This window comes from Osmia bicornis, chromosome 14 (genome assembly GCF_907164935.1).
Source record: "Osmia bicornis bicornis chromosome 14, iOsmBic2.1, whole genome shotgun sequence".
Taxonomy (NCBI): domain Eukaryota; kingdom Metazoa; phylum Arthropoda; class Insecta; order Hymenoptera; family Megachilidae; genus Osmia; species Osmia bicornis.
Window position 1 is genome coordinate 5,287,339 of NC_060229.1, and position 24,187 is coordinate 5,311,525.

General features: G+C 36.2%; 3 protein-coding genes across 11 annotated transcripts in view; all 3 read right to left on the reverse strand.

Moving 5' to 3' along the window:
- Nucleotides 1–352: 352 nt before the first annotated feature.
- LOC114875906 (alpha-amylase-like) lies at nt 353–3,004 on the reverse strand. The gene is made up of 5 exons (XM_046288615.1): nt 2,787–3,004; nt 1,811–2,241; nt 1,376–1,739; nt 631–1,119; nt 353–492 (listed from the first exon to the last, which is right to left on the reverse strand). Exons 1-5 carry the CDS (start codon nt 2,964–2,966, stop codon nt 478–480), a joined length of 1,479 nt encoding a protein of 492 aa, XP_046144571.1. The 5' UTR covers nt 2,967–3,004; the 3' UTR covers nt 353–477.
- Nucleotides 3,005–6,919: 3,915 nt separating this feature from the next.
- Nucleotides 6,920–17,101, reverse strand: LOC114875910 (serine-enriched protein). 2 transcript variants are annotated; one of them, XM_029186749.2, is made up of 10 exons: nt 16,595–17,101; nt 15,575–15,777; nt 14,979–15,114; nt 14,582–14,620; nt 13,440–13,551; nt 13,206–13,363; nt 12,628–12,759; nt 12,331–12,513; nt 10,916–11,078; nt 6,920–10,810 (listed from the first exon to the last, which is right to left on the reverse strand). In XM_029186749.2, the coding sequence occupies exons 2-10, from the start codon at nt 15,760–15,762 to the stop codon at nt 10,086–10,088; spliced, it is 1,836 nt and encodes a 611-aa protein (XP_029042582.1). In that variant the 5' UTR covers nt 15,763–15,777; nt 16,595–17,101; the 3' UTR covers nt 6,920–10,085. The 2 variants fall into 2 exon arrangements, with proteins under 2 accessions (XP_029042582.1, XP_046144590.1); XM_046288634.1 differs by lacking the exon at nt 6,920–10,810 and having other exon boundaries at nt 10,942–11,074.
- A 2,000-nt stretch (nt 17,102–19,101) lies between these two features.
- The window catches only part of LOC114875900 (putative polypeptide N-acetylgalactosaminyltransferase 9), a 183,463-nt gene continuing 178,377 nt past the window's right edge, over nt 19,102–24,187 (reverse strand). For all 8 annotated transcript variants that reach the window (XM_029186731.2, XM_029186728.2, XM_029186730.2 and 5 more), the window contains 2 exons: nt 22,271–22,399; nt 19,102–21,820 (listed from right to left, as the gene is read on the reverse strand). In XM_029186731.2, coding sequence (XP_029042564.2) covers nt 21,680–21,820; nt 22,271–22,399 — 270 coding nt within the window. In that variant the 3' untranslated portion in view covers nt 19,102–21,679. The remainder of the gene's footprint in view (nt 21,821–22,270; nt 22,400–24,187) is intronic.

The window sequence follows — 24,187 nt, forward strand, 5'->3', positions numbered from 1 at the left end:
CTTCTGTTTCCTTTCACAATTAATTTCTGCGACCACATCCAATCGTTGTCTTCCCCCCTTTATTCTTTCGGCACCCCTTTTTTTATCTCTTCATCGCGATTCTATCGTGTATTATTCTACGATTAGCTGTCATATTATGTATAGTAGAGACTAATGGTGAAAAGAGAACAAGAACAGTACATTGTTTCTGTTAAAATAAACATTGTTGAAAAATACTTCTGGCAGAATTGTTTTTATATTTTTATTGCTGCCCTGATCATCGATGGAAATGATTAATCGATTCCAATAATTTTTGAATATGGATTAAAATACTGTGAATAGGGATCTGATATATAAATAAAGATAACAGTGGTTTTAGTTTCTGCCCGCAGAACTAAGCGACATAATTTATTGCATACAGTATGTAAAATAAATGTGTTAGAATATATCAATGAACACAAGACTTCTGTAGTTTCCAGTCTTCATCAAGCAGGGATTTTAGGCAACTTTAGCCTGAAAACAGAAAATTTAATTTTAATACATCTTTCGATAATTTGACAATTGAAAAATCATTTTGTACATCAAAAGAGAATATACCAAATAGTTTTGAATGCTGATAATTTATAAAGAAAATAAATGTCAGGAACTTACCCCTTTGTGAATAGCCAGAACACCATCGTCTTCTCCTTGTCGGATCTCAATCTGTGCTGAGCCGTTTCCTTGCACGTTCACGACCTTTCCGGTGCATCTTCCGTTAACCAAGTTACCGGAAATCACGTCACAGTATTGTCCAGCTGGGAGACAGGTGTTGAGAGTAGCTCTTAGGTCCGATCGGTCTCCATTGATCGCTATGAATCCAGCATTTCCACGACAGAATGCAATTTGATTCGAGTTATTGTCCCACCAGTTGTTCACGTTGGTTCCTCTTACGGCGTTACGGAATCGCGCCATGTTGTAAATTTGTCGCCAACGGTGCTCGCAGACCCAGCCACCACTGCAAGAATTGTCCTGATTGATTTTTGGAGACATGATGTTACCACGGCCGTCCTGGGGTGGACCTTGATCACGGTTGTTGAAGTCGAAGGAGCTCATCACACGGGGTGTACCAAATGGATGGGCCAACATGAAAGCCACTGCCATCTAGAATAAATTTAATTAAACGGTGATTACTAATTTTAGATTGTAACTGTAATATTCTGTTGAAAAAATTAAAAAAGCAATGCGAGTATCTGCAACGACACGAATGTCTGACCATTGATTGACTTGTTCTACTAGTTTGCACCGAAACTTCGTTATTTGAGAAATGTCATTATTCACAGGGTTACTATAATGAACTTTACAGATAATTTAATTATTATTTAACAATTTTATATATTTAATTTAATAATTAAGATACCTTGTATTGTTTAGGAGACTTATAAGTGAGCACGTTGGAATCACGTTGAGTGTCATGATTATCAACGAAAACTAACGAGTCTTTGGAAGGTAGAAGGCCCCACTTTTCTCCCCAATTTGTCAACCACTTCAGAAGGTTATTCCCTTGGAAGGCATTTGAAAGTTCTTTGGCATATTTGAACTCAACCACTGCTCCAATTTTGCTGTAGTCTTGTTTCTTGATTGCCTCACCACCGTAATCAATCACTTCCTGGAAAATGTACGGTCGGGCACCATTTGGAAAACCATGCTGGGTATTCAGATTGTGCAGTCTCGAGTAAATAACGCTTAGATCTTCCGGCCACATGTGCTTGGCAGCGTCCATTCTAGAAACGAACAAAAGTAATGTCGCATGAAATTTTCGTAAGTTTTAATATTTTATAATATTAATGCAAACCTGAATCCGGCAACACCAGCGTCAACGGCTTCGTTCATAAAGTTGACAATCTTTTCGCGAACGTATTCAAGGCGTTGATTCAAGTCGTGCAGTCCAGTTAATTCACATTCTCTCACGTTCTGAGGATTGTTGTAGTTAGTGATAGCACAAGGCTGATGGAAATGCTCGGCATGGAACGGTGGTTGATAATATTCACGGTTGTACGTGTTTGCTTTGGAATTTGCGGTACCAACGGCATTCTGATAGTTGCCTGTCATGTGATTCACAACGGTATCCACGTAAATTCTAACTCCTGCCTTGTTACATCTTGCTACCATATTTTTGAACTCTTCTTTGTTGCCAGATCTAGTGATCAATAGATAGGACATGGGTTGGTAACGTTCCCACCATGGCCTGTTTTGGGCCACTAAGTTTTCTTGAATGGGTGACACCTGTACAGGTAATAATTTCGTTAATGATTTTGTTAACTTGAAATAAAGAATACGAAACCCATAATTTTGTTGGGTTTAATTTCTCTAAATAATTAAATTAATTTTTACAATTATTATAAATAAATATTAATTTGTACCCATCAAATTATGAAATAATTTTCATTCAAGTTTTCTTGAATGGGTGACACCTGTACAGGTAATAATTTCGTTAATGATTTTGTTAACTTGAAATAAAGAATACGAAACCCATAATTTTGTTGGGTTTAATTTCTCTAAATAATTAAATTAATTTTTACAATTATTATAAATAAATATTAATTTGTACCCATCAAATTATGAAATAATTTTCATTCAAGTTTTCTTGAATGGGTGACACCTGTACAGGTAATAATTTCGTTAATGATTTTGTTAACTTGAAATAAAGAATACGAAACCCATAATTTTGTTGGGTTTAATTTCTCTAAATAATTAAATTAATTTTTACAATTATTATAAATAAATATTAATTTGTACCCATTAAATTATAAAATAATTTTCATTTTTACCTGAACTCCACCATAGCCCATGGGACCAAGGAATTGTTCGCACTCTTTTGCTATGTCGTTCCATTTCCATTCGAAGAGGTGCACCATAGTTTCGTGTCCAGGTGCATAGTGAGGATCGTTGTATGCAGCCTGGCAGGCTGTCAACGAGAGCAGAGCAAAGAATAACGTTGTTACCAGCATCGTGGTCAGTTTCTGTGACTAAACGATGATTCTCACGGTATATAAACTGTGATTTCTTATGTAATCGCTCTTTCTTACATATCCAAAGGTCAGTACCCCTCCGTTACCCATCACATGTTATCTACTTTATAAAATCATTCACCACTTGTGCTATACATGATCTTTAATTTAACCTTATCATTGCAGCAACAAGACAAACAAAGCAAATATTTTTTATGATCGAACATAGTGATTCTGATTGGCTGATGAGTTTCTATGACGATCAAATTTGATAAGTTTGATCACGTGTTACCTAGAGAATCAGTTGATGAAGGTTGAAGGGATTTCAGCCTAAATTAATAAAGTAGGGTCTATTAGACTATCACATACCATAATACTACTTTCAGAGAAGAATCACTATCTTGCATAAATTATGATTTCCTTATTCCCAAATACGTTTCATATTAATTATCTCTTATCGTTTCATACTTTCCAATACATAGAATTCTCTTTCAATCTATCTAATTAAATCTGCAAACCAGTGGCACGTCGTGTTATGGAAATAAATAGATTTTCAAGTGTGTTATTGTTCATCATGTCGATTGAACGTGATTCTTGAACATATCACCGATGAAATCTCAACCTATCAATGTTTTGAGTACGTATAGAGTTGTTTATAGTAGCAAATAATTTCGGGGGGAAAAGCTGAAATAAAATGCCTTCATTAGCAAATGAATTATTGCACAACAATTATTTCCGTGTAGGTATTTTTCTAGGGTTTTGAAGAATTATTTTATTCAGATTTCATTTCTGTTTCAACAAGAGTTATTCTTAACTAAAGGGTCAAAGAGTAGAGTAAAGGAATATCACCGCGTCCATTCAATATAATCAATAAGCCATCGTTAATCGGTTTAACAATAGATCAGCCGACAACAAGTAAACTAGAGTATATTGCCGTTTGACTTGCAAACAAGAAGCAAACTGGCTAGCGTAAGATTTCACTGCGGGTAGGAATTGCAAGCAAGACGCGTAATTAAAAGCCGAAATTCTTCTTTTATTAATGTAGTGACTACAGATTTGACAAATTGGGTTCGTCAGGGCCGCTGGCGTTTGGAGTAGGGGATCCAAGCGCCCTTGTACGTGGCCCGAAGAGATGCAGGAACAGGGTGCGACCTCCGATGTCGGCCACAGAGTAGTTAACAGGAGGAGGGCTCAATTTAGACCTTCAACAAGATGGGCACTTGTGTACCAGTCGTGAAGGGCTTCGGAGTAAAACTTGTAAGATCCCGCAACCCTCTTCTAGCGTCAGTACCAGTGGCAGTGTTATCAAACGTTCGACCTAGAACGAACGTCAGTCTTATAGCGACCGCCGAGGCGTGCGGTTCTACCTGTACCATGTACCATTATTTTATCTTCTGTGTTTATTTAATTTGCGTATTTATCTTCTTAGCTTATTGAATAAACTCATTAGCAGGAAGAACGTGTTGATTTTATTACCCCGGTATGCATCCTTTACATCTCTGATTCCTTACATCCCTGCATCCTTTATATCTCCGCAACTCTTACACCCCTGCATCCTTAACATCCCTGTATTACATCCTTGCATTCCTTATATCCCTGCATCCCTTAGATCCCTGCATCACTTACATGCCTGTATCCTTTACATCTCTGCAACTCCCCTTACATTCCAACATCCCTCGCATTCCTTATATCCCTGCATCCCTTATATCCCTGCATCCCTTACATGCCTGTATCCTTTACATCTTAGCAACTCCCCTTATATTCCAACATCCCTTGCATTCCTTATATCCCTGCATCCCTTACATGCCTATATCCTTTACATCTCTACAATTCCCCTTATATTCCAACATCCCTTACATCCATGTATCAGCGCCTTCTGGCGGCAAAAAAAGGAACTATATCACGCACAAATTTTGGCCCTCTAGCGGCAAAAATTTGAACTAAATTCTCGACGTCGCGTCAGCGCCCCCTGGTGGCAAAAAAAGGAACTATATCACGCACAAATTTTGGCCCTCTAGCGGCAAAAATTTGAACTAAATTCTCGACGTCGCGTCAGCGCCCCCTGGTGGCAAAAAAAGGAACTATATCACGCACAAATTTTGGCCCTCTAGCGGCAAAAATTTGAACTAAATTCTCGACGTCGCGTTAGCGCCCTCTGGCGGCAAAAAAAGGAACTATATCACGCACAAATTTTGGCCCTCTAGCGGCAAAAATTTGAACTAAATTCTCGACGTCGCGTTAGCGCCCTCTGGCGGCAAAAAAAGGAACTATATCACGCACAAATTTTGGCCCTCTAGCGGCAAAAATTTGAACTAAATTCTCGACGTCGCGTCAGCGCCCTCTGGCGGCAAAAAAAGGAACTATATCACGCACAAATTTTGGCCCTCTAGCGGCAAAAATTTGAACTAAATTCTCGACGTCGCGTCAGCGCCCCCTGGTGGCAAAAAAAGCAACTATATCACGCACAAATTTTGGCCCTCTAGCGGCAAAAATTTGAACTAAATTCTCGACGTCGCGTCAGCGCCCCCTGGTGTTGAAAATGGAAACTAAATTCCTCACGATTTTTCAACCTCGGGTGAGGTATATATGAGATGCAGGAATATAAATGATACAAGGATATAAGGGATGCAGGAATATAAGGGATGCAGGGATGTAAGGGATGCAGGGATGTAAGGGATGCAGGGATGTGAAGGATGCAGAGATGTAATGCGTGCAGGAATATAAGGGATGCAAAGACTTAAAGGATACAGGGATGTAAAGGATGCTGGGGAGTAAGGAATGCTGAGGTGTAAAGAATGCAGGCATGTAAAGGATGCAGGCATGTAAGGGATGCCGGGTTGTAAAGGATGCACACAGGAGTAATAAAATCATCACGTTCTTCCTCATAATTAGTTTATTCAATAAGCTGAGAAGATAAGTACAGCAAATAAAATAAAATAAAGTAATTGAATAAAATAATGGCATGTATGTATGTTATACAGGTAGATCCACACGCCTTGGCTGTCGCTTAAGACTGAGGACGTTTCGCTTCGCTCTAGGTCGAATGGTTAACAGCGATACCTGATTGGTCTTGACATTCCACTTCACCGCAACCGTGGCCAGCTAACTTTACTTGAATTTTATAATATTCTTTTAAAATTTCTTTTATTAGTGTTTTTTATTTTGTATTTTATTAAATAAAGTATTGTGTAACTATTGAAATTTATTATTTTGATTACCTTAACGCTTGAGTATCTTGTAAAACTCTTTTACGCGATATTGCGAAGTAATTATTGTGTTTTAATTTAAGTTTGATTTTCATATATATAAAAGTTATAATTTATTAAAAATCAAATAGGTAATTGAATGTTATGTAAATAAATGAGAAAATAAGTTAAGTAAATTATCTGAATAACTAGGAAAGGAAATTAAGTAAATGAAATAAATAACTCTGAAAGGAAATTGGGAAAATTAAGTAAATAATTAAGAAAAAAGATCGGGTAAATCAAATAAAAACTCAGTTACCTTTTTTAAACGATTTATTTACCAAGACGCATTAAGTGAATACAAATGTGTCCAACAATTATTTAAATAATTCTTCGGTCTTGTACTGATCTTGACTGATGTCTAAGACAGTTGAATCAAAGGGAGTAAAAGTAGGTTTGCTTAGTTTTGTCAGTGCGAGGTGTTATAAAAAAGGGACTAATAATACAGGAAAAGCTGTCATACCGACTGTGCTCTGTACATGCAGGCCTAATTACACCTGAGAGTGTCTGGGACCCTTAAAATCATGAGCCCCTGAGAAAAAAGACATGTTTGGTCTTGTTGTCACTGATTAATGGTGCAAAACAAGTCTAGTCACAATACCGATGCACATAAGATATTTTACAATATCAAATTCCAAATTATTTCAAAATATTTTAGAAAACGAGAAACAGATAGATGGAATAGTTTAATTGAAGGAGGCAAACATCTTCGTTTATCCTAGCCATCGCGCTTCTTCTCTCTTTATTTCAACTCATTTGGCTACAGAATATCACAACATGATAGAGATCGAACTTTAGATAGAATTGTACCGATCGCTGAGAAACATACCAATCACATCGAAATATTCAATTATTGTACAATAAATTCTATTTGAAAGAATTATTTTCTTCGTTGATTAAAAAAATCATTATATTTCTTTTCTTTAATTAGGGAAAGGTTTTCACATTTGGGCCATTTGAACATTTTTTAATCTATGTTCAATATATTGGATTTTTTTTTCTATAAAATATTCGAAATTGCAAATGCGAATAATTATTCCAATTCAATCGATCCAATCTCTCAGCAATATCGGTATTAACACTGCAACGAGTAGTTAGCGCCATTAGGCTGCCCAACGACATATCATTGTTTATTAATTACACACACTTTACGTACAAAACAGCAGAAGTAACGATGCTCACAGACAGACAACGATACATAGATTAAGTGGGTACTTCCACATTCATAAATATACTCTTGATACTTATGCAACACAGCTGCATACAACGTGACGATAATAAAATACAATCTCCGACAATGACGGATTTTATCTTCATGATTTCATGCTTGCTTCCATTGTTCTCCTTTTCGTGGACAGTTATCAACAACGTGATATTTCTTTCGAATAACAATGATTTTCGTTTTCTATTAGAACGAATTTGAGACATTTACAGTGTAAAGTTCATAAGATTTATAAGATTTCCACTTTAACAAAATTTTAAAAAATTTACGTCCACGAAAGGAGAACAGAGAAATCGAAGCACACAACAGTTTCTTTTTTATTGTTTTTTCATTAACTAGACTCTTCTTTCTTTAACAATTACACGACACTACGTTTGATAGTATTACGGAGAAATTAGCGAAAAATTCACAATCACAATGACATTTTGTCACACGATTCTTCGATGCTAAACATTTTTCTCTGAAACGAAATTACAGTTTGCGAGGTTCGAGGTTTCTAAAGAAAATCTACACAGCAAACTGTCTCTTGTAAATGAACTATTTAAAAGAACCTGGTTTTAATTTGTATTTCTATTTTGCTGAGAATTCAAGTTTGCACAGAGATCAACTATTACAATCATAAGGCGACGATTTGTTCCTTTCTACTAGTTTTCGTCTGAAGCAACTGTACACAACAGATACACATAAGAATCGCAAGAATTCCTTTGTATTATTTTGTACCAATGTCAGGTGTCAAGTATTTCTTTCATAAATAAATTATATTTAAAAAATGAATCCTAGAGAATGTACACTCCCACTTAATAGTCATAGGATATCTAATAAAATTTCATATAGATTTAAAGAAAAAAAAAATAATTGGAAGAGTTGCAGAATATCACAAAATTAATTACATGATAAATGTTTAATAACTATTAAACAAGAGTGTACACAGAAAGAGTACAAAATTTTTTTAACGAAGGTATTATAAAAATTGTTTAAGTCAATGAATGAAAATTTCAATTAAACTGTAAAAATTATTAAACAAAATATGATGTTAATTGGATATATAATATGAATTTGATGAAGTCTGCTCGATTCGAGGAATCTTTGCGATCGTACAAGACAGCAATTCACGATTTCATTTACAATAAGTACATTATTTATTTATACATCCATTCCAACTTACACGTGAATATCGCGTTGTTTCGTGAATCAGTAGCAACTAACTCGGCAAAGATTTTTCAGAACCATCAACGAAAATTACATCGACGTTTATCGATTCTCTCTGCTCTAGATTCTCTATTATTTTATGTGGTGTTTATTGATTATGTGATCATGACGAAACAAGGATTTGTCGTTTTGCTTTGTACCAATGTTGAGTATTACATCCATGAAGTAATTAGAGGTACTCTAATTAAATTACTTTAGGATTGACAGCTTTTTAAATGACAATTTTATCAACATAAAGAACATATGCAGAAATTATTCTGAGCCATGCCAAAAATGCAAGAATTTATTAATAATTAATAAGAAATTAATAGGTTCATTTGTAAATCATTCGGCTCTCAAATAGTGCGTGATATACTCTGGTTTTTCTTTAATACAGTATCAAATATATCTACATACAGCGCTGCTCAAAATTATTCAGTGCATAGTGCATTTTTTGTTACAATCGGTAAAAATAAAAATAATTTTTCTCGACAAAATTTTACGTCGTTTGAATAATTCTAAGCAGTACTGCATATATGTATATTTTATATATTCATATGTATATAGCTATGTATATAGTTAGTCTTTGCAGTTCTCTTTAACATAATTCATGATATAATCAATGGATATGTCGCGTGTGCATAATAAAAGTGTTCAGCAATAACATCGTCGATATACATCTAACACTTTCCAATATATTTTCTTTTTCTATTACTTTACAGACTTGTGAATAATTTCCTAAAAACACGTACACATTATGTAGGTGTAATTTTTATGGTCGATAAAAGATATTTCCCAAATAACGTACCAATTAGAAATAATTAATGATTCTTGGTAAAATAATTGATAAGTACAGAGATAGTAGAAAAATGAGTGCCTTCTATCGATTAAAATAAAAATTGTATTTTCGTTGATGTTATCGTGTGAAAGACTGGCTCATTTATAAAATAATTAAATTATCGGTGATAACAATCGCGTTAAAATTAAATGATACACTGCTCAAAATAATTAAACTGTGATTCTAGAAAAATAAGGCTAAGCATGAAACGTGTAAAAGGTATTGTCCAATATGTCTATCATAATAGAGCTCTGAATATTAATTAATTACTTTGAGCAGTAATTTGATGTTGATATAAAGTCTGCATTATTTATGATACAACCTGAAGCAACCTAATGATTCTAATTAACGCGAGAACACAACCACGTTTAGCACAACCTGTTACACTGACTTCCATCAAATTATTCTAAAACAGTGTGAGCACTTCTTAATTGTTAACAACAACGTGGAACGCCGTTAAACATTGCACAGATATCTGTACAAGACCCCAGACTATTCTTTCAAATGGAAACTTAAAAAATTTCAAAACACGACGATTTTAAGTACTGAACGAACATTACTCCTCTAACAAATTCTATTAGAAACTTCAACAAGGGTAAATCAGATTAGAATACAATAGAAACGATTCAGAATTTGTGCGTTTTGAACAGCCAGACCAGATTCGGACGACCCTCTTGCCTCACCACTAATTTGATATAGAAACCAGATTTCTCTACCTTTGGTTCCTGTTTCTTTGGTTCCGGTTTCCGACCCTCCAGATACAACTGTAGTTGCTGAAATTGCGGACACTCGAACTGTTCCTCGCAACGTCTCTCCTCTATCTGCCTTTGCAGAACTTCTTCCTGTTGTTGCAGTATCAACTCTTGCTGAAGAGCCCAGTGCACCTTTAATTCTTCCAACTGCAACTGCAGTCGCTTCTTCTCACGAATTCTTCGCTGCTCTTCTTGTTCCTTCTGCAATTTCTGCTGCTTCATAGACTCCTCTTCTTCTTCCTTCCTCTTCGATTCTTCTTCTTTCTGCAACTGCTCTTTGCTATCTGCTATTTCCTGTTCGTCCTGTTGCTGCTTGGATTCTTCATTTTCTCGTTTCTTTTCCTCTTCTGTCGTGTCTTTTTCTTTTTTCGAATCTTCCTCTTCTTGTTTCCTCTGTTGCTGTCGTTGCTCTCTTTCTTCCTTTGCCCGTCGTTTCTTCAGTTCTTTCTCCTCTCTCTTTCTCTCCAGGTCCTCGTGCCGCTTCCTGAGCTCCTCCAGTTGTCTCTGTTGTTCCTCTTCTAGCCTGATCTCGATTCGTTGCTGGGAATCCTCCTCGTTCTCCTTCTGCCAGTGCAGCTGGTCAGCTGTGCCGTTTTTACCTTCAAGCCGGTGCGAGACCGCATTGTTAATAAGAATATCCTCGGGTCGAGGCTGGTCCGAAACGGCCGCGGTCAGTGCGGCCGTGGCCGGAGGTTAGTTGCTACCTGAATGCTGCTTATAATCGGAGCCCTCGTCGGACCCGGTCGAGCTCAATGACGTGTTGCTACCATAGGGGTCCTGCAAAGACGACTGCACCGACAGACTACGGTCCTGGTGCCTCACTCTGTGGGGCGACAGTTTTCCGGGGTCCACACTGTTTGGGTCTGCCTGCAACAAATCCACTGATCAGGTGATCTTCAGGATTCAGAAGGGACATTAATGATCGGGTCAATTCTACGGTGTGCACAGCTGGAAAATTGGCTGATGGAAAAAATGATCGATACAAATTCTTTGAAGTATTTATAAAAAGGGGCACATCAATTTGTGTTGTTAAAAGGAGTGAAGGGGGCACATCGATAAGGGGCTGCATGACCTTTTCTATTTGCAAAATTATAGCGAACTTTAATATTAATGAAATGAGGGAGTTTTTTGGGGGTAGTTTGGGGAGGAGTACATATGAATTTAAGCAGTGAGAGTGGAGTTACTCTCTGCTTGCAAAATACTTTTTTACAGTTACACTGCTCAAAAAGTTGAAAGAAGAAGCAAGACAGTACTGTTTATTTGCAGCAATTGTAATTATAATAAGTTTTTCAGCAGCGTAATTCTAACACAAAATATGATATTTCTAAACAATGAAACATGAACACTAAATAGGAATCAGGTAACTTTATTTATTGAATACTGTAAATAGTGAAGTTTGGTCCCAGGAAAATGTAAGAGTAAATGTAATCATTAAATTAGAAATGATAAAATCATTCAAAAGATGTATAATTTAATCATCCTATAAATCTTTTATTTAGATTGCCTTTTAGACAACGAAATTAATTTTTGATCGTGATAAATTTTTAATCGTTCTAGTTGATCTCTGCGTGCTTCAACAAGAAAAGGAGTACAAACAGATAACAAAAGGGAACGAGATCCACAAACATATGTCCGTGTAAAAATTCAATTCTTTTTACGATTATATATTGTCACTTGGGACGAAGCATCATATTTAAACAAAATTACACTGTTATAACCGAAGGAACACGTAGATTGGTGACTGTTTATCATAACAACCTACCATTACCTTCGTGGCGATTGTCACACATTTTTAGTTCATTTTGCTAGAAACGTACAAACTATAATCCTGGAGCCTACACTAAAAGTGCTGCTTGTAACAGTGTATGTATCGAAATTAATCACGAGCAAATTTTCTTTGACAAATTCGAATAAATATTTTGGTAGAGATTTCTACAAAGCACAATTAACTTCGTCAGATAAAGATTGAAAAATGTTTATATAGCACTTTCGATTCAAAACAGAAACAATACAACGCTCTGATAATAAATTTGAGATGATGTAAATGAATTGAAAATAAAATAACAAAATCGATAGAATCAGTGATTAGGTCGATTGTTATCTTTGAAGTAATACGCACCTGATAGGCCAGTGCGGTCACTATGATTCCCGAGGGAACCAATCCCAAAGGGTGCACCTCCCTCATTAACACGGTTGCAGGGATCTTGTGGAATTGTATGTACTCCAGGAAATTACCGATCACGTCCTTTAAAACCGTATTCTGATTGCTGTCACAGAATTTCTTACTCCACATTAAGGCCGCCTGATAATAATAATTGATGACATAAAATTATTGCAAAGCAGCATTTATAGCACATCACCTAATTAAGGAACCCATAGAAGGGCTGCAATTAATTAACTTTAAAATACTACTTACTTGAAATTTAGTAAATTCATCAGCACGTAATTCTTCTCTTGCCAGGATTAAACGAACTACATGTTGAGGAAGGAGAGTAAAAGATCCTAAATTCAACACTTCGTTGCCATGTTCGTCGACAAACTCCAACACCTGCAAATAAGAGTAGCAAGATTTTAATATAATTCCAACAAATCCAAAATCAAAGAATTCGGTCTATCGTAAAACTATTTTTAACTCCGTAAATAACGCCTATTCACAATATTAAAATCTTCGCAGATCATAACAGAACATGACGTAAAGAGATCCACTATCGAGTCGCGTGAAACTGCTGATAAGGATGCGTGGGCAGAAAGTAATCAAAAATGTAATCAATATGAGAATTCACTCGATATTTCAAGAGGCAAATCTACTTGGAAATTGAAATCAATGGCAGTGATTGGTATCAATCACCTCGTATCATTTAAGTAATAAATAAATAGAAAGATATTTACACTCGTTTATTAATGTGTAATAAACTATGGGCGAACCATCACATCTAATTAATTTCTAATTTTTATCTAAGAAATATTTTCAAATACAAACTCAGGCAAGACTACCTTTTGAACTAAGGATTTTGTACATTTGTACTGAATATATCTTTCTGCTGATGCCAATAAAGCACAAACAGTGTCCACTGTTATACAGCATTGAACGAAGCCAGCGCAAGCTCTTCTAAGCTCATCCAATCCATAATAATCAGCAGCATTCATTACACCTGAGAAATAAACGAAATACATCAAATGCTATTAACATATTAGATGTTTAAATATTTATTGGATATAATTCTTCACCCAATAGAGTCCTAGGCTGTAACGTCACACAGCCAGTATGAATGTACTCGATCAATTGTCGAAAAACATCCGGTTCGAATTCCTCGATGATTAAAGTATGATGCTGATTGGGCTGTGGATTTAATTATTAATAAAAAAATAGAGAATACATTAGAAGAGAGTTCAGGTTATCGCTAAAACTTGGAAATCCATGCTAAGCGATTTGCTCGCTGCAATTCAGTGATGAACTCTAACCCTTTCACTATTTTTAATTTTCTATCGAAACGGGTTTTATGAATATTTATTCTTTCAGAATCGAAATGAAAATAATCGTTCATCACCATGAATCGTTCATCGGCATGAATTTACAGAAACGCTTTCGTGTCGCAAAAATACCTGCGACACACCTGGCGTAGGTGCAAATTCTCAAACTACTGTGCGTCTAACAGTCTAACACCATCACGAAATCCACTACTTTTACGAGGACTGTGAGATGCAGTATTGCAGAATCAAATTGTGCCGTCTTTGTACCGTGTTCGTGCCACTCTACAACTATTGCAAATTTTATATCACTACCTAAATTCGCTGTCTTTGAGACTGCATATTCAATCGAAAAGTTGCATGCCGACTGAAAGAGATAGATTAACAGAACCGAATGGTTCGTTAGTTCACAAATTATTTTTTTACAGCTTACAATCTTTTTTAATATTAAATTGTAATTTTGAGAATTTCATTATTTTTCTATATCTTTCAGTGAACTAATCTCTCACATCTCGTTGACATTGTGAAAATAAGGCAGTCAAAGTCAGTGATTTCACAACATCAATGAGAATCTACATCATGCAATCATCTTCATCAGGGTATCCTCTACGAATCACACATTGAAATAGTTCGAAAAAGGAACGGTTCAATCTGGTCCAACTAACAGGTCACTAGACAAAGAATTTTCTAAATTGAAATGTTCGAAGACATCGAAATTGAATCGAGGATTCTCATCGACATCCACGATCTCTATTTCTCTTCCGTCCATCGAAAGGCTTAAAAGGTGTGGAAACAGTGATACGTTTCACGAGCATAGTGTAAGAATTGCAAGGAGAAAAGATCGAAGAGTAAAGATTTTTAGATGCAAAATGCTATACAGAAGTGTGATACGTTCATAATACCTCTTGTATGGGGGCCAACTGCTGCGTGAACCCTGACCGCTACACGACACAATTAAAAAACGAACACTTACTATATCTATCGTTCGATCATATTCGAACACGAGTTACGTGTTAATTTGCAATTTATTCATATTAACCCTTAACCCCTTTCGCAGAAATAGGAAAAGTGTAAAGAAATGGGGTGAAATTTTTAAATTATTTTTCTATAACTATTAATTAATAATTTTATTGAATTTTTATTTATATTGCTTCTCGGAGCTGTAGATTTGTGAGTGTGGTACTATTAATTAATAAATTTATTGAATTTTTATTTATATTGCTTCTCGGAGCTGTAGATTTGTGAGTGTGGTACTATTCAATGAGAAGGGTTATGGAGAAACGAGCTTTTCACAATTACCTGTTGCGCAACGTTCTGTAGATTTAACAATGGTTCCGAGCTTCTTTTCAGAAACTGTCGAAGCTTGTTTTCCCTCGGAGGTGGATCCTTTTTGCGTTGTGGACTCGGTGCTTGATAAAGCATTTTGTGGAACACCCTATAAAACAATAGAACAGCGGGGTTTCTTAATTTCACGTAGTTAAGGTCAACGTTAAGTGCACCCATTAAATAGAATTTATTTCAAGCTTGAAAGTCGTCCAAATTAATTTATTTCCAAATAATTGTTTTAACAGAGATTCTATTATGCTACAACACGTATAGATTTTTTATTAGATGACATTTTAATATTATTTTTAGCTGTATAATGCAGGCTTGAAGTTTGTATAGAAACCTAGGGTGTTCTACTTAACTTCTTTTTGACGATGAAAAAACAGTATCAAAGGTAAACATGGTTTGGTGTCGAGGGGGAATCGTGATAAACAAAATATTTTTCTGAAATTTTAAGGTCACCGTTGCTTTTTTAACCACGCAATGTTTCTCTACGATGTACAATAAAACGTGCAAAAAATGAATATAATATAAAAGTAGGTGGAATACTTTGAGAAATTAGTACGAACCTACTTCTAGCTGCTAAGACAGCCTTCACAGCGCAAACAGGCTCTCTGGTGTCACCGACGAGGAACGTTACATCGCATAGTTCCGGCATACTAGCCAAAAACTTCATGTCCTCGGCCAAGCCGGTCTTATTCTCAAAAGTAGAATAGTCCGCCTCGTCGGCCACCCCCGACCCTGAAGCCTCCGGCATCGAGCTTGTATTTTCCTGCAAAGAAATTTCCATGTTAGCTGATATGGAATTATCGGTGATTGGCATCGCAAACTTTTAATAAGTTGTTTCTTATTCTACATAAAATTTTTCAAGAGCATTTTCTTGTCGATGCCTTCATACCATAGGAAACAAACTATAAAAAAAGAGTTATTTACAAGAAGGTGATCAAGCTTAATTAATCTATCGAACCAAACGATATTTCTAGAAAAAAGAAAGATGAAATCAGTCTTTAATGGTCGAAATGCAATTTTCTTTAAAGTCCACTGATAAGACAGCTCCTGATGAAAGAATTAAGCAGTCTTATCAGTAACGAGCTTTGTTATCTATGATGCAGTTAACCCACTTGCTACAGGAGACTCCTTTAATCCACATTCTTGGTTAACGAAAAACCTTTATTTAAGTTTTTAGCAAACATGAATTATTCAAGGCGTTTTAGAATCAAAGATAAATTTCCTTTTGATACAAATTTACTCTATAATTAAAATAAATAATTATAACAAAACTAAGCCTTCTTATACCATCTCACTTCAACGTCCAAATAAAAGTGTAATTATATTAAATAAAATATTATTACTCAAATCATTGGTGAAAATAAAAATTGTTAAATTTCAATCAATAAACAAAATTAAAGCTAAAGTCACATCAGAACATTGAATCATTTATGAATAAATAATCGAATTCCTTTGACGAATAAACCGATAAACAAGTACTCCCATTCGTATTTCATTATCACGATCTAAAAGGACACTCAGAGTCAATGTCAAGACTAGAAAAGCGACAAAAGCGATGTCTCCCGGAAGCGTAAAATTACCTGTTGCTCGGATCCCGGAGCCCTCTCGCTCGTCGGGCTGTTTTTGCCCCGAAAAAACACTTTTACCTCACTTTCTCTGTTCTACGATCACGCATAATCCACCACTCGCACGACACCGTTGACGATATCCCACGAGGAATCAACCTTACGACATGTCGAACCTCTCACAATCGATAAACAACAACAACGAAGAGGAGAAACTACCTCGACGAGAATAACTGAAAATGAACCTTCCCGACCAACCACCCCTTGTCACTCGGGGAGTCGTTTTCAGGGCCAGAAAATCCAGGGATCGTTCCAGAGACACGCCTGCTGGCGATACTACCCCGATGCTGACGTTGTTACACCGTTTTTCCTCTCTCACCCCCTACGAAAACGTTCGAGCACGCTTCGACCCTTACCCCAGTTGTGCACGAGGGGGTGGTGGTGTTCGAACACTGTCGCTTTCGTGAATGAACGTACGAAACTCGAAATCGGGGCTAGCTTCGACCACGATGTGTCACCCGGACTGCGCCGACAGGCCTACGCTCATTTCAGGTCAGGCCACCCTTACTGCGCACTCGCGGCCGAATTGCTGACGACGAGCACCGGCTGCGCCTGTGCGACCTGCGGCTCCTCCGCAGGACCTCTCCCTTTCTTCCGTCCACGGATTTTTAAATGTCACCCCGGTTACCGGTATCCTCATGGTAACCCGAGACCCGTGATTGCCTCACCGATGGGGGTTAATTTTCTTTCCAGAAGCATACGGTTCAGGGGAATGAAATTTCATACAAATAGAATAGAAATTTCAATTTCAAATTGTAAGGTAGAAGGATGTATTTAATTCTTTGAATAAAAGAATATTGAAAATTGTTAATTAATCCTTTATGGGGATTGATTTTATTTTCAGACAGAATAAATATAATTTTGGAGAAAAATTTCTAATTGTAAGATTTGAGTTTTCATAATTATATTCTAGAGTTTAAGAGATTATATAGCATCTGGATTGTATAAAAGATTTTTGTATGAAATTGTTCAATTCAACTTTAGATTGAGATTTTGGAATTTTGTAAGAGGTGGGTGATTCTATAGAAAGAGGCTTAGAAACGTTAGATACCGTTCACTCTCGATTTTTCATGCTGGCTTACAACGCGAGCAACGAAAGTGAAGGTAACGTGAACTCCACCGTGACGAATCCGGGTCAAGCTCAAAATCTGGCTCTGTGGACCACAGCCATTCATGTCTGTGGAGGAACTTTCGTCTCCCTCTAGCTGCTCTCATCCTTCCCTACTAATCAATAACATCCAACCCCGCAACAAGTAGCTACCCCGGGTAAAAGATGGGGAAAAAGTGCGAGCATTGGTGATTCAGTGTCAAAAATATTTTCTTTTTATAAAGAAAATTATATTTAATAATTTTATCCCTTTAAATTTTCAATCATGGTAATTTAAGCCAGGTTCCTTTATTAGAAAAAATAAATAAATATTTCTCATTAAGATACAAATATTTTAAAGTAAACAAAATTATACTTATTAGATATTGAAGTTCTAGTTTTTTTTCAATTGCGATTTTTCTTTTTTTTAATTACATAGCTGTTAATTTTGTCATTTTAAAAAGAGAAGCTGAAAATAATTTCGATTCATATTTTCTGTTGTAAAATATGTTACTTTAGAGTGACTTTAAAGTACCTTCATTCAGTGGTAATTTTTGTAAAAATTTCTGAAAGAATGATACGTACGCGTGTCCTCCCGACGACGGACGTCGCGACGCCGACAACGCCTGCGCGAGAATAACGAACGATTTCGTTTTAGTTTCCGTGGCAGCCCCCGATAATTCGTAAACGGTTCGATAAGCATACGCAACGCCTGTTAATGTCATGATTAATTAAAAACAAAATTCAACCCCCTCTTAATCTTCGATATTCAATGAAATATCAGCATCGATGTTTATCATGCAACCTTGCCATTTTTTAGAAAATTAAAAATGAATGTTAATTGTAAATTTTGATGAAAATGACGTAATGATCGAATATCGCTTCGAAATGTTTAACGATTTGTTACTAATTAATCCAGGGGCGAAGCATCGAGCCAGTGGAAACGGAAATTTATGGTCAAACCAAAATAGTTCAAGGTTGATGGAAACTGTGTCATGACCGAGTTTCATGCTGAACTCCTGATTCAATATCAGGTGCAATTATAAGGCTTGAGCGCGTCAAAGGAATTCATGTTGCATTAACAATGAATGCATCAGAGGAAAATAAATTTCAAAGGCACCAGCTCTGGCAAATAAGAAAAAACAACTCTATGATACTGCAAAAAGGCTATTACGAGTAATTTCATAATTACGTGGATATTGCTTTATATGCATTCAATTTATGAAACACTTTTCATTTACATTGGTTTCCTTCAGTCTTTTATAAAATGACGAATCTCTTTTCTTCTCTAAATTCCATAATTTGTTAATTAGCTAATTAAATCACGGGTCACGAATGAAAATAACATAAATAGCAATGATTCTTCCCCACAATGTTAACGTAAAACAACATCGATTTATTCAACACAAATACTTGCACGTTACGATAGAGGTTCGTATTAATGATAATAATGATAATAATATTCATATGTGTATATATACAGGAAATAAGGCACGTTCGATATTACATTAATTAACGTGCGACCAGTCGTCGCTCGGCTGTGTCCATTACATCATTTTATCATCATTGTATCTCTTTTTCTCGCACGATATGCAACATCCTTACCAAATGTAGAAAATGTCATATATATAATATATCTATAATATATCTATATCTATCTGTATAAACGTTCTCGTTGAATTTCATTCGTCCGTTCATCGACATCCTTCGAAGATAAGAATCCTTTACACCACCTTAAACCTATATTTATATGTATATATACTTCCCTTTCAGCTCGATTATTCACACTTTCCTATTGTTTCGGGAACATTTTCCTTATTAATTGATATGCCAGAAAACGGCAAAATTTTGAAACAATTGAAATTAAAATTTTGATAAGTTGTCGGTTCAGATCAATACGTTCTTTGCTATGTAAGATTCTGAAATTTTGTATAAAAATTGAACAAAAGGACTATAAAAGGTATCTTTTGGATATTCATATTGTGCTATGGTTGTTCAAGTATTTTGTCAAAAATACCATTAGAGTTGTAAAGCTTCTAATTATAATAGGCTACTGATGACCCACATAACAAAGAACGTGTAGAATCTTTTTTGAAACTTTTCATTAATCACAGTGTTCCCTCTGGATCAATAATCGCAGTCATCAAATATACTCACATTCCAAATGACGCACAAAACTGGAACTCTGGACAAAAACGGGCTTTGCCATTAGCTGATAATTATTAATTATGATCCGTCTATATTGTCTTGAACTTTGAAGGTATTTAAAAGAAAGTGACTCGACACTTGGATCGAACTTGCTTGTTTCTGACGATGAATTTTTGATGACCTGTCGAGCCACGGATATGTAGAGGGTGGCGAAAGTTAATGTGCATAATATGTAAGTGATTTCTCAGGCAATCAATGACGATCGAGATTAATTGATACATCGTACAACGTCCCACACACCGGCAGAGGCATTCAGAATTTCGTTGGCACGCTCTGCAACTTAATTATTCTCGCACATACACACGGAAAACTTACGTTAGGCGGTATCTAAACTGGCATCGAGATACTTTACATGAATGTACAAAAGTCTTCCTACACCGTAATCGGAATGTGTACCTTAACTTCGTTCGTTTCATCGTCCCTACACGCTACGTACGAGCTAAATTAATTAGAAAACAATATTTCCCCGTCATCGTGGCAGAATTACAAATTGCTGGTGATCATTCTTGCTCACCAAGTGGAATGTAAAACCCTATTGTAAACGCTGAGGACACGACAGAGGGACGAATCATTAATTTTAAAATACCATTAAATTTCTACCGAGTCGAAAACTTATTTCTTTCAAATTGCATATAAATCTTTTGATTTAACAATTTTGAACGTGGTTTACCAATAAAATAAAGTCGTCTCTGAAATGGCACTCGCCATAAGCAGCTTACAAAAATCGTTCCTCCTTGCCTGTCAACCTCGAATAAAATGAACAAAGCATCCACTTCTGACACGCTCTTCGCTGTCATTGATGCATTGACGCGCTCTTAGCAATCTCTTCGTTAACTTAAATTAAAAATTCGTCGAACGACGAATCCATTCGATCGGTAAGTACTTGTGCAAAGCTATACGACTCCTTTACGTAACAACTGCATTTAACTGATCAAACTTTTCAAACGATTCAACTCTATAAACTATCTATGGAAAAACGGGGTCTCGCTCGTAATTGCTGCGATAAAAATTTTACAATTATTATCAGTAATCTCTGATCAGTGATAAACGATCGTATTTCCAGTAAGTGTAATTATAAAGCGTCAATTAATTCGCAAGACAATATAAACCTTAATCAATTACGAGCAACACCATTCACCCAACTGTCAGAAGAAACACTCGTTAACAAGGAACAAACTTAAAAGAACATCCCTTCTTCCTTGACAATCCTCTCAAGAAGAAGAAGAAGAAGATTGAAATCCTACACCGAACTATTTACCGTTTCGCGCTCCTCAGGGAAGCTTTCAATCCTTCAATGCCAGCGAAAGCATTCCTCCAGCTACAATCGACTCTCGATCACTCACAAAGTGTCCCGGGGGTCTTTCATTGTACATCGATTACAGCATATCGAAAGGACAGTTTTCTCCTCGATCACCCCTCAAACGACGTTTCTATTGCACTTCTGTCTTACATTTAGAAAATTACAGCCGTTCGATCGGCCATCGGATCGTTTCTCTTCCTACGAAGCATTTTATTTTCTCTCTTTGTCTCTTTTTTTACCACGGAGATTATGCGTGTTCTTTGACTCGCGATGGATCCCGAGTGTCTGATCGACGACGTTTCGAGGCGTTCCAGCCTCGAAACCACACCGCCTATCTACCGAAACGCGTTCTAGCGACGGAGTAACGTTGAACAGACACCCAAGAGCCGGGATGATCGAACTTCCGGCCGAGATCCTTCGATTGGCGACGCGAAAAGGCGCGATATCACAGCTTCGACGGATCGTAATTCTCGAAGGACCACCTTTGTCTGGCTGCAGTCGGCGAACACTCCTCCATTATCAGACGTTGTTTGCTTTCGGTGATTGCCAGACACTTGTCGCTGCTACCGTGTCTGATCTGCTTCGTCTGAAAATAAAAAGGTCTTTGATAGTGCCTGCTCTGATTGCTGATTTTTCTAGATCTTCTAGGAATCACTGTCGAATTTAAACTATTAATTTGCAGAAATTGAAAATCTATTATTTTGATAAGATGAAAAATTTCTGAATAAAAGAATAAACGAAATGACAAAGTCGTCTGCGACAGAATTATAATTATTTAACCCCTGTTCCACTACTTCTGGTTAACACAAGGATAACATACCTGAGGATTATAAATCCATTGTTGATTACCCTTACTACTGTCACATGGATAGAGGTAATTTGCAGGAATTGAAAAACTATTATTTTGAAAATAGTACTTCTTGAAAATGTGAAGAATTTTTAAATATAAGAATAAATGAAATGACAAAGTCTGCGACAGAATTATAATTGTTTAACCCCTGTTCCACTACTTCTGGTTAACACAAGGATAACATACCTGAGGATTATAAATCCATTGTTGATTACCCTTGCTACCGTGACATGGATAGAGGATGACATCGGTGCCGCTGTAATCCAAGCACGACTCGTCTCGACGAATCTCCCCGGTCTTGCTCAACATCCAGTACTGTGACAAACGATCAAGATTAATGCCCGTGGATTTTGACCTCCAACGTTTGTCTATGACCGATGGTTCTGACAGTCGCCTACCAATGTGTGCGTTTGCAAAAAGAATTCGAGAAACGTGGATATTATAAAAACTATTTTACGCTCCAATTAGTTGGGAATGCTGGCGTAAAAAAATGTTTTAAATATTTTGAACCACGTTGAATTTGAACTGTGAATTTGCAGCGGAGAATCTTTTCTCTCTAATCTTTAAAATTGCTATTTTTCAAACATACAAAGCTTTTATACTAAGTTATAATTAAATCCGTGAAGGGAAAGATATTCTTAATCGAAAAAAAGTTTCGTCACTAAAGGTATAAAAATTTTCCTTCAGTCTTAGAACTTCCATTCTGCGTTAAAAGTCATTAAAGTTTTTGATGTAAACGCAAAACGACTTCACGTTCGTAATTACTTCAACAATAGTTTCGAATTTGTATATGTAAAAATCTGGTTAATACTTTGAACTCTTGTGATTCGCTTAAGAAGATTGAACGAACTTTTGCTATCCAGGAAAAATTTAATTAAAAATTAAGACAAATATCAAGATAATAAAGACGGTCGCTGTGAAATTTCAATTTGTATATTCAAATAAGGAAGAAGTTAATTAAAAATAAATACCATGAATGATCAGTATTTATTCAAATCGTTACAGATTTGTTATCACGCTATCAGAACCATCCGTGTCGAAAATTTAAAGGTCTTCAGCCCTGTCGTGCAACGTGTACCAAAAAGCAATGAAATTCTGGATAATGAAAAAGCGGGTATTAACGCCATGCACGAGTTACGACGTATCGATTTTGTCGCCGAGGAATACATCAAACCACCATAAAGCATGTTCGGTAAGAAAATGACGGTGATTATGCGAACGACTTCCGTTCAGAAAAATATCACCCTGTTGAGAAGTAATTTTCTTCCTCGAAAATCAACCGACACCTGTTTTCAAACTATTTTACTGTGCAAAGGTGAAATTGAATTTCTATCGAGTTGAATAAAAATAGAATAAATTAGTTCAGACTATTAGTAGCAAAAATTAAAAAGAAATAAAATCGGATATTTAAAGAATTAATCAAAGCATAATGATATAAAATATTAATTTCCTCGTGGCCTATTTACAAGCTAGCTGATACCAATTAGCAGGCACAAGATAAGCCTTACAGCAATAACAGTAATTAGCTAATTAACGCAACTGTTGAACGCGTAGATCTACCTTTGTCTAAACACGACTTCCTTCTGTCAAGTCAATTGTTACATTATCTGTTATCTAACTATCAATTACTCCCCGTTACTAATCTCTGTCTAGTCTAATTACACAATCTGTCCATCGTCGTAAGGCCCTCGATCATCGAGATGTCAATTAGCCACGCAATCATCCTCGACATTGTTGGCATTTACTCGCGTCAATCAAATACCTTGATTTAAAATTTGTTATCTCTAAAGAAAAATTTCACTTTCGACAAGATTAACAAAAAATTTCATTTAATTCCCATTTTCACAATTGAGTTGCTTTCAAACTTTGTTAATCTTTGAAAGGGAAGAAACAGGAGGGAAACGTGGCTGAAAATTTCGTCAGGGTTGAAAAAACACAAAACAGCGTGGAGAAAATAAAAAAAAAGAGGAACAAACAGGTGGAGCTCGTTACCACCGCGAAACATGCACTGTCACGTCGAAGCCCCGTAGAAAGGATAGCCTGGTAACCGGCCACTCGTCTCGTCATTAAAATCACGCAGACGACGAATCCCGACCGTCGTGG

Excerpts from the sequence above, each read along its gene's own strand:
- LOC114875910 (XM_029186749.2), bottom strand. The coding sequence starts at position 15,762 with ATGCCGGAGGCTTCAGGGTCGGGGGTGGCCGACGAGGCGGACTATTCT. Across the intron at positions 15,115-15,574 it reads GTCTTAGCAGCTAGAAGTAG|GGTGTTCCACAAAATGCTTT; the intron begins GTTCGTACTAAT and ends ATTGTTTTATAG. Across the intron at positions 10,811-10,915 it reads CGATTATAAGCAGCATTCAG|GTAAAAACGGCACAGCTGAC; the intron begins GTAGCAACTAAC and ends ACCGGCTTGAAG.
- LOC114875906 (XM_046288615.1), bottom strand. The coding sequence starts at position 2,966 with ATGCTGGTAACAACGTTATTCTTTGCTCTGCTCTCGTTGACAGCCTGC. Across the intron at positions 2,242-2,786 it reads TGGGCTATGGTGGAGTTCAG|GTGTCACCCATTCAAGAAAA; the intron begins GTAAAAATGAAA and ends TTACCTGTACAG. Across the intron at positions 1,120-1,375 it reads AGTCTCCTAAACAATACAAG|ATGGCAGTGGCTTTCATGTT; the intron begins GTATCTTAATTA and ends AATTTATTCTAG.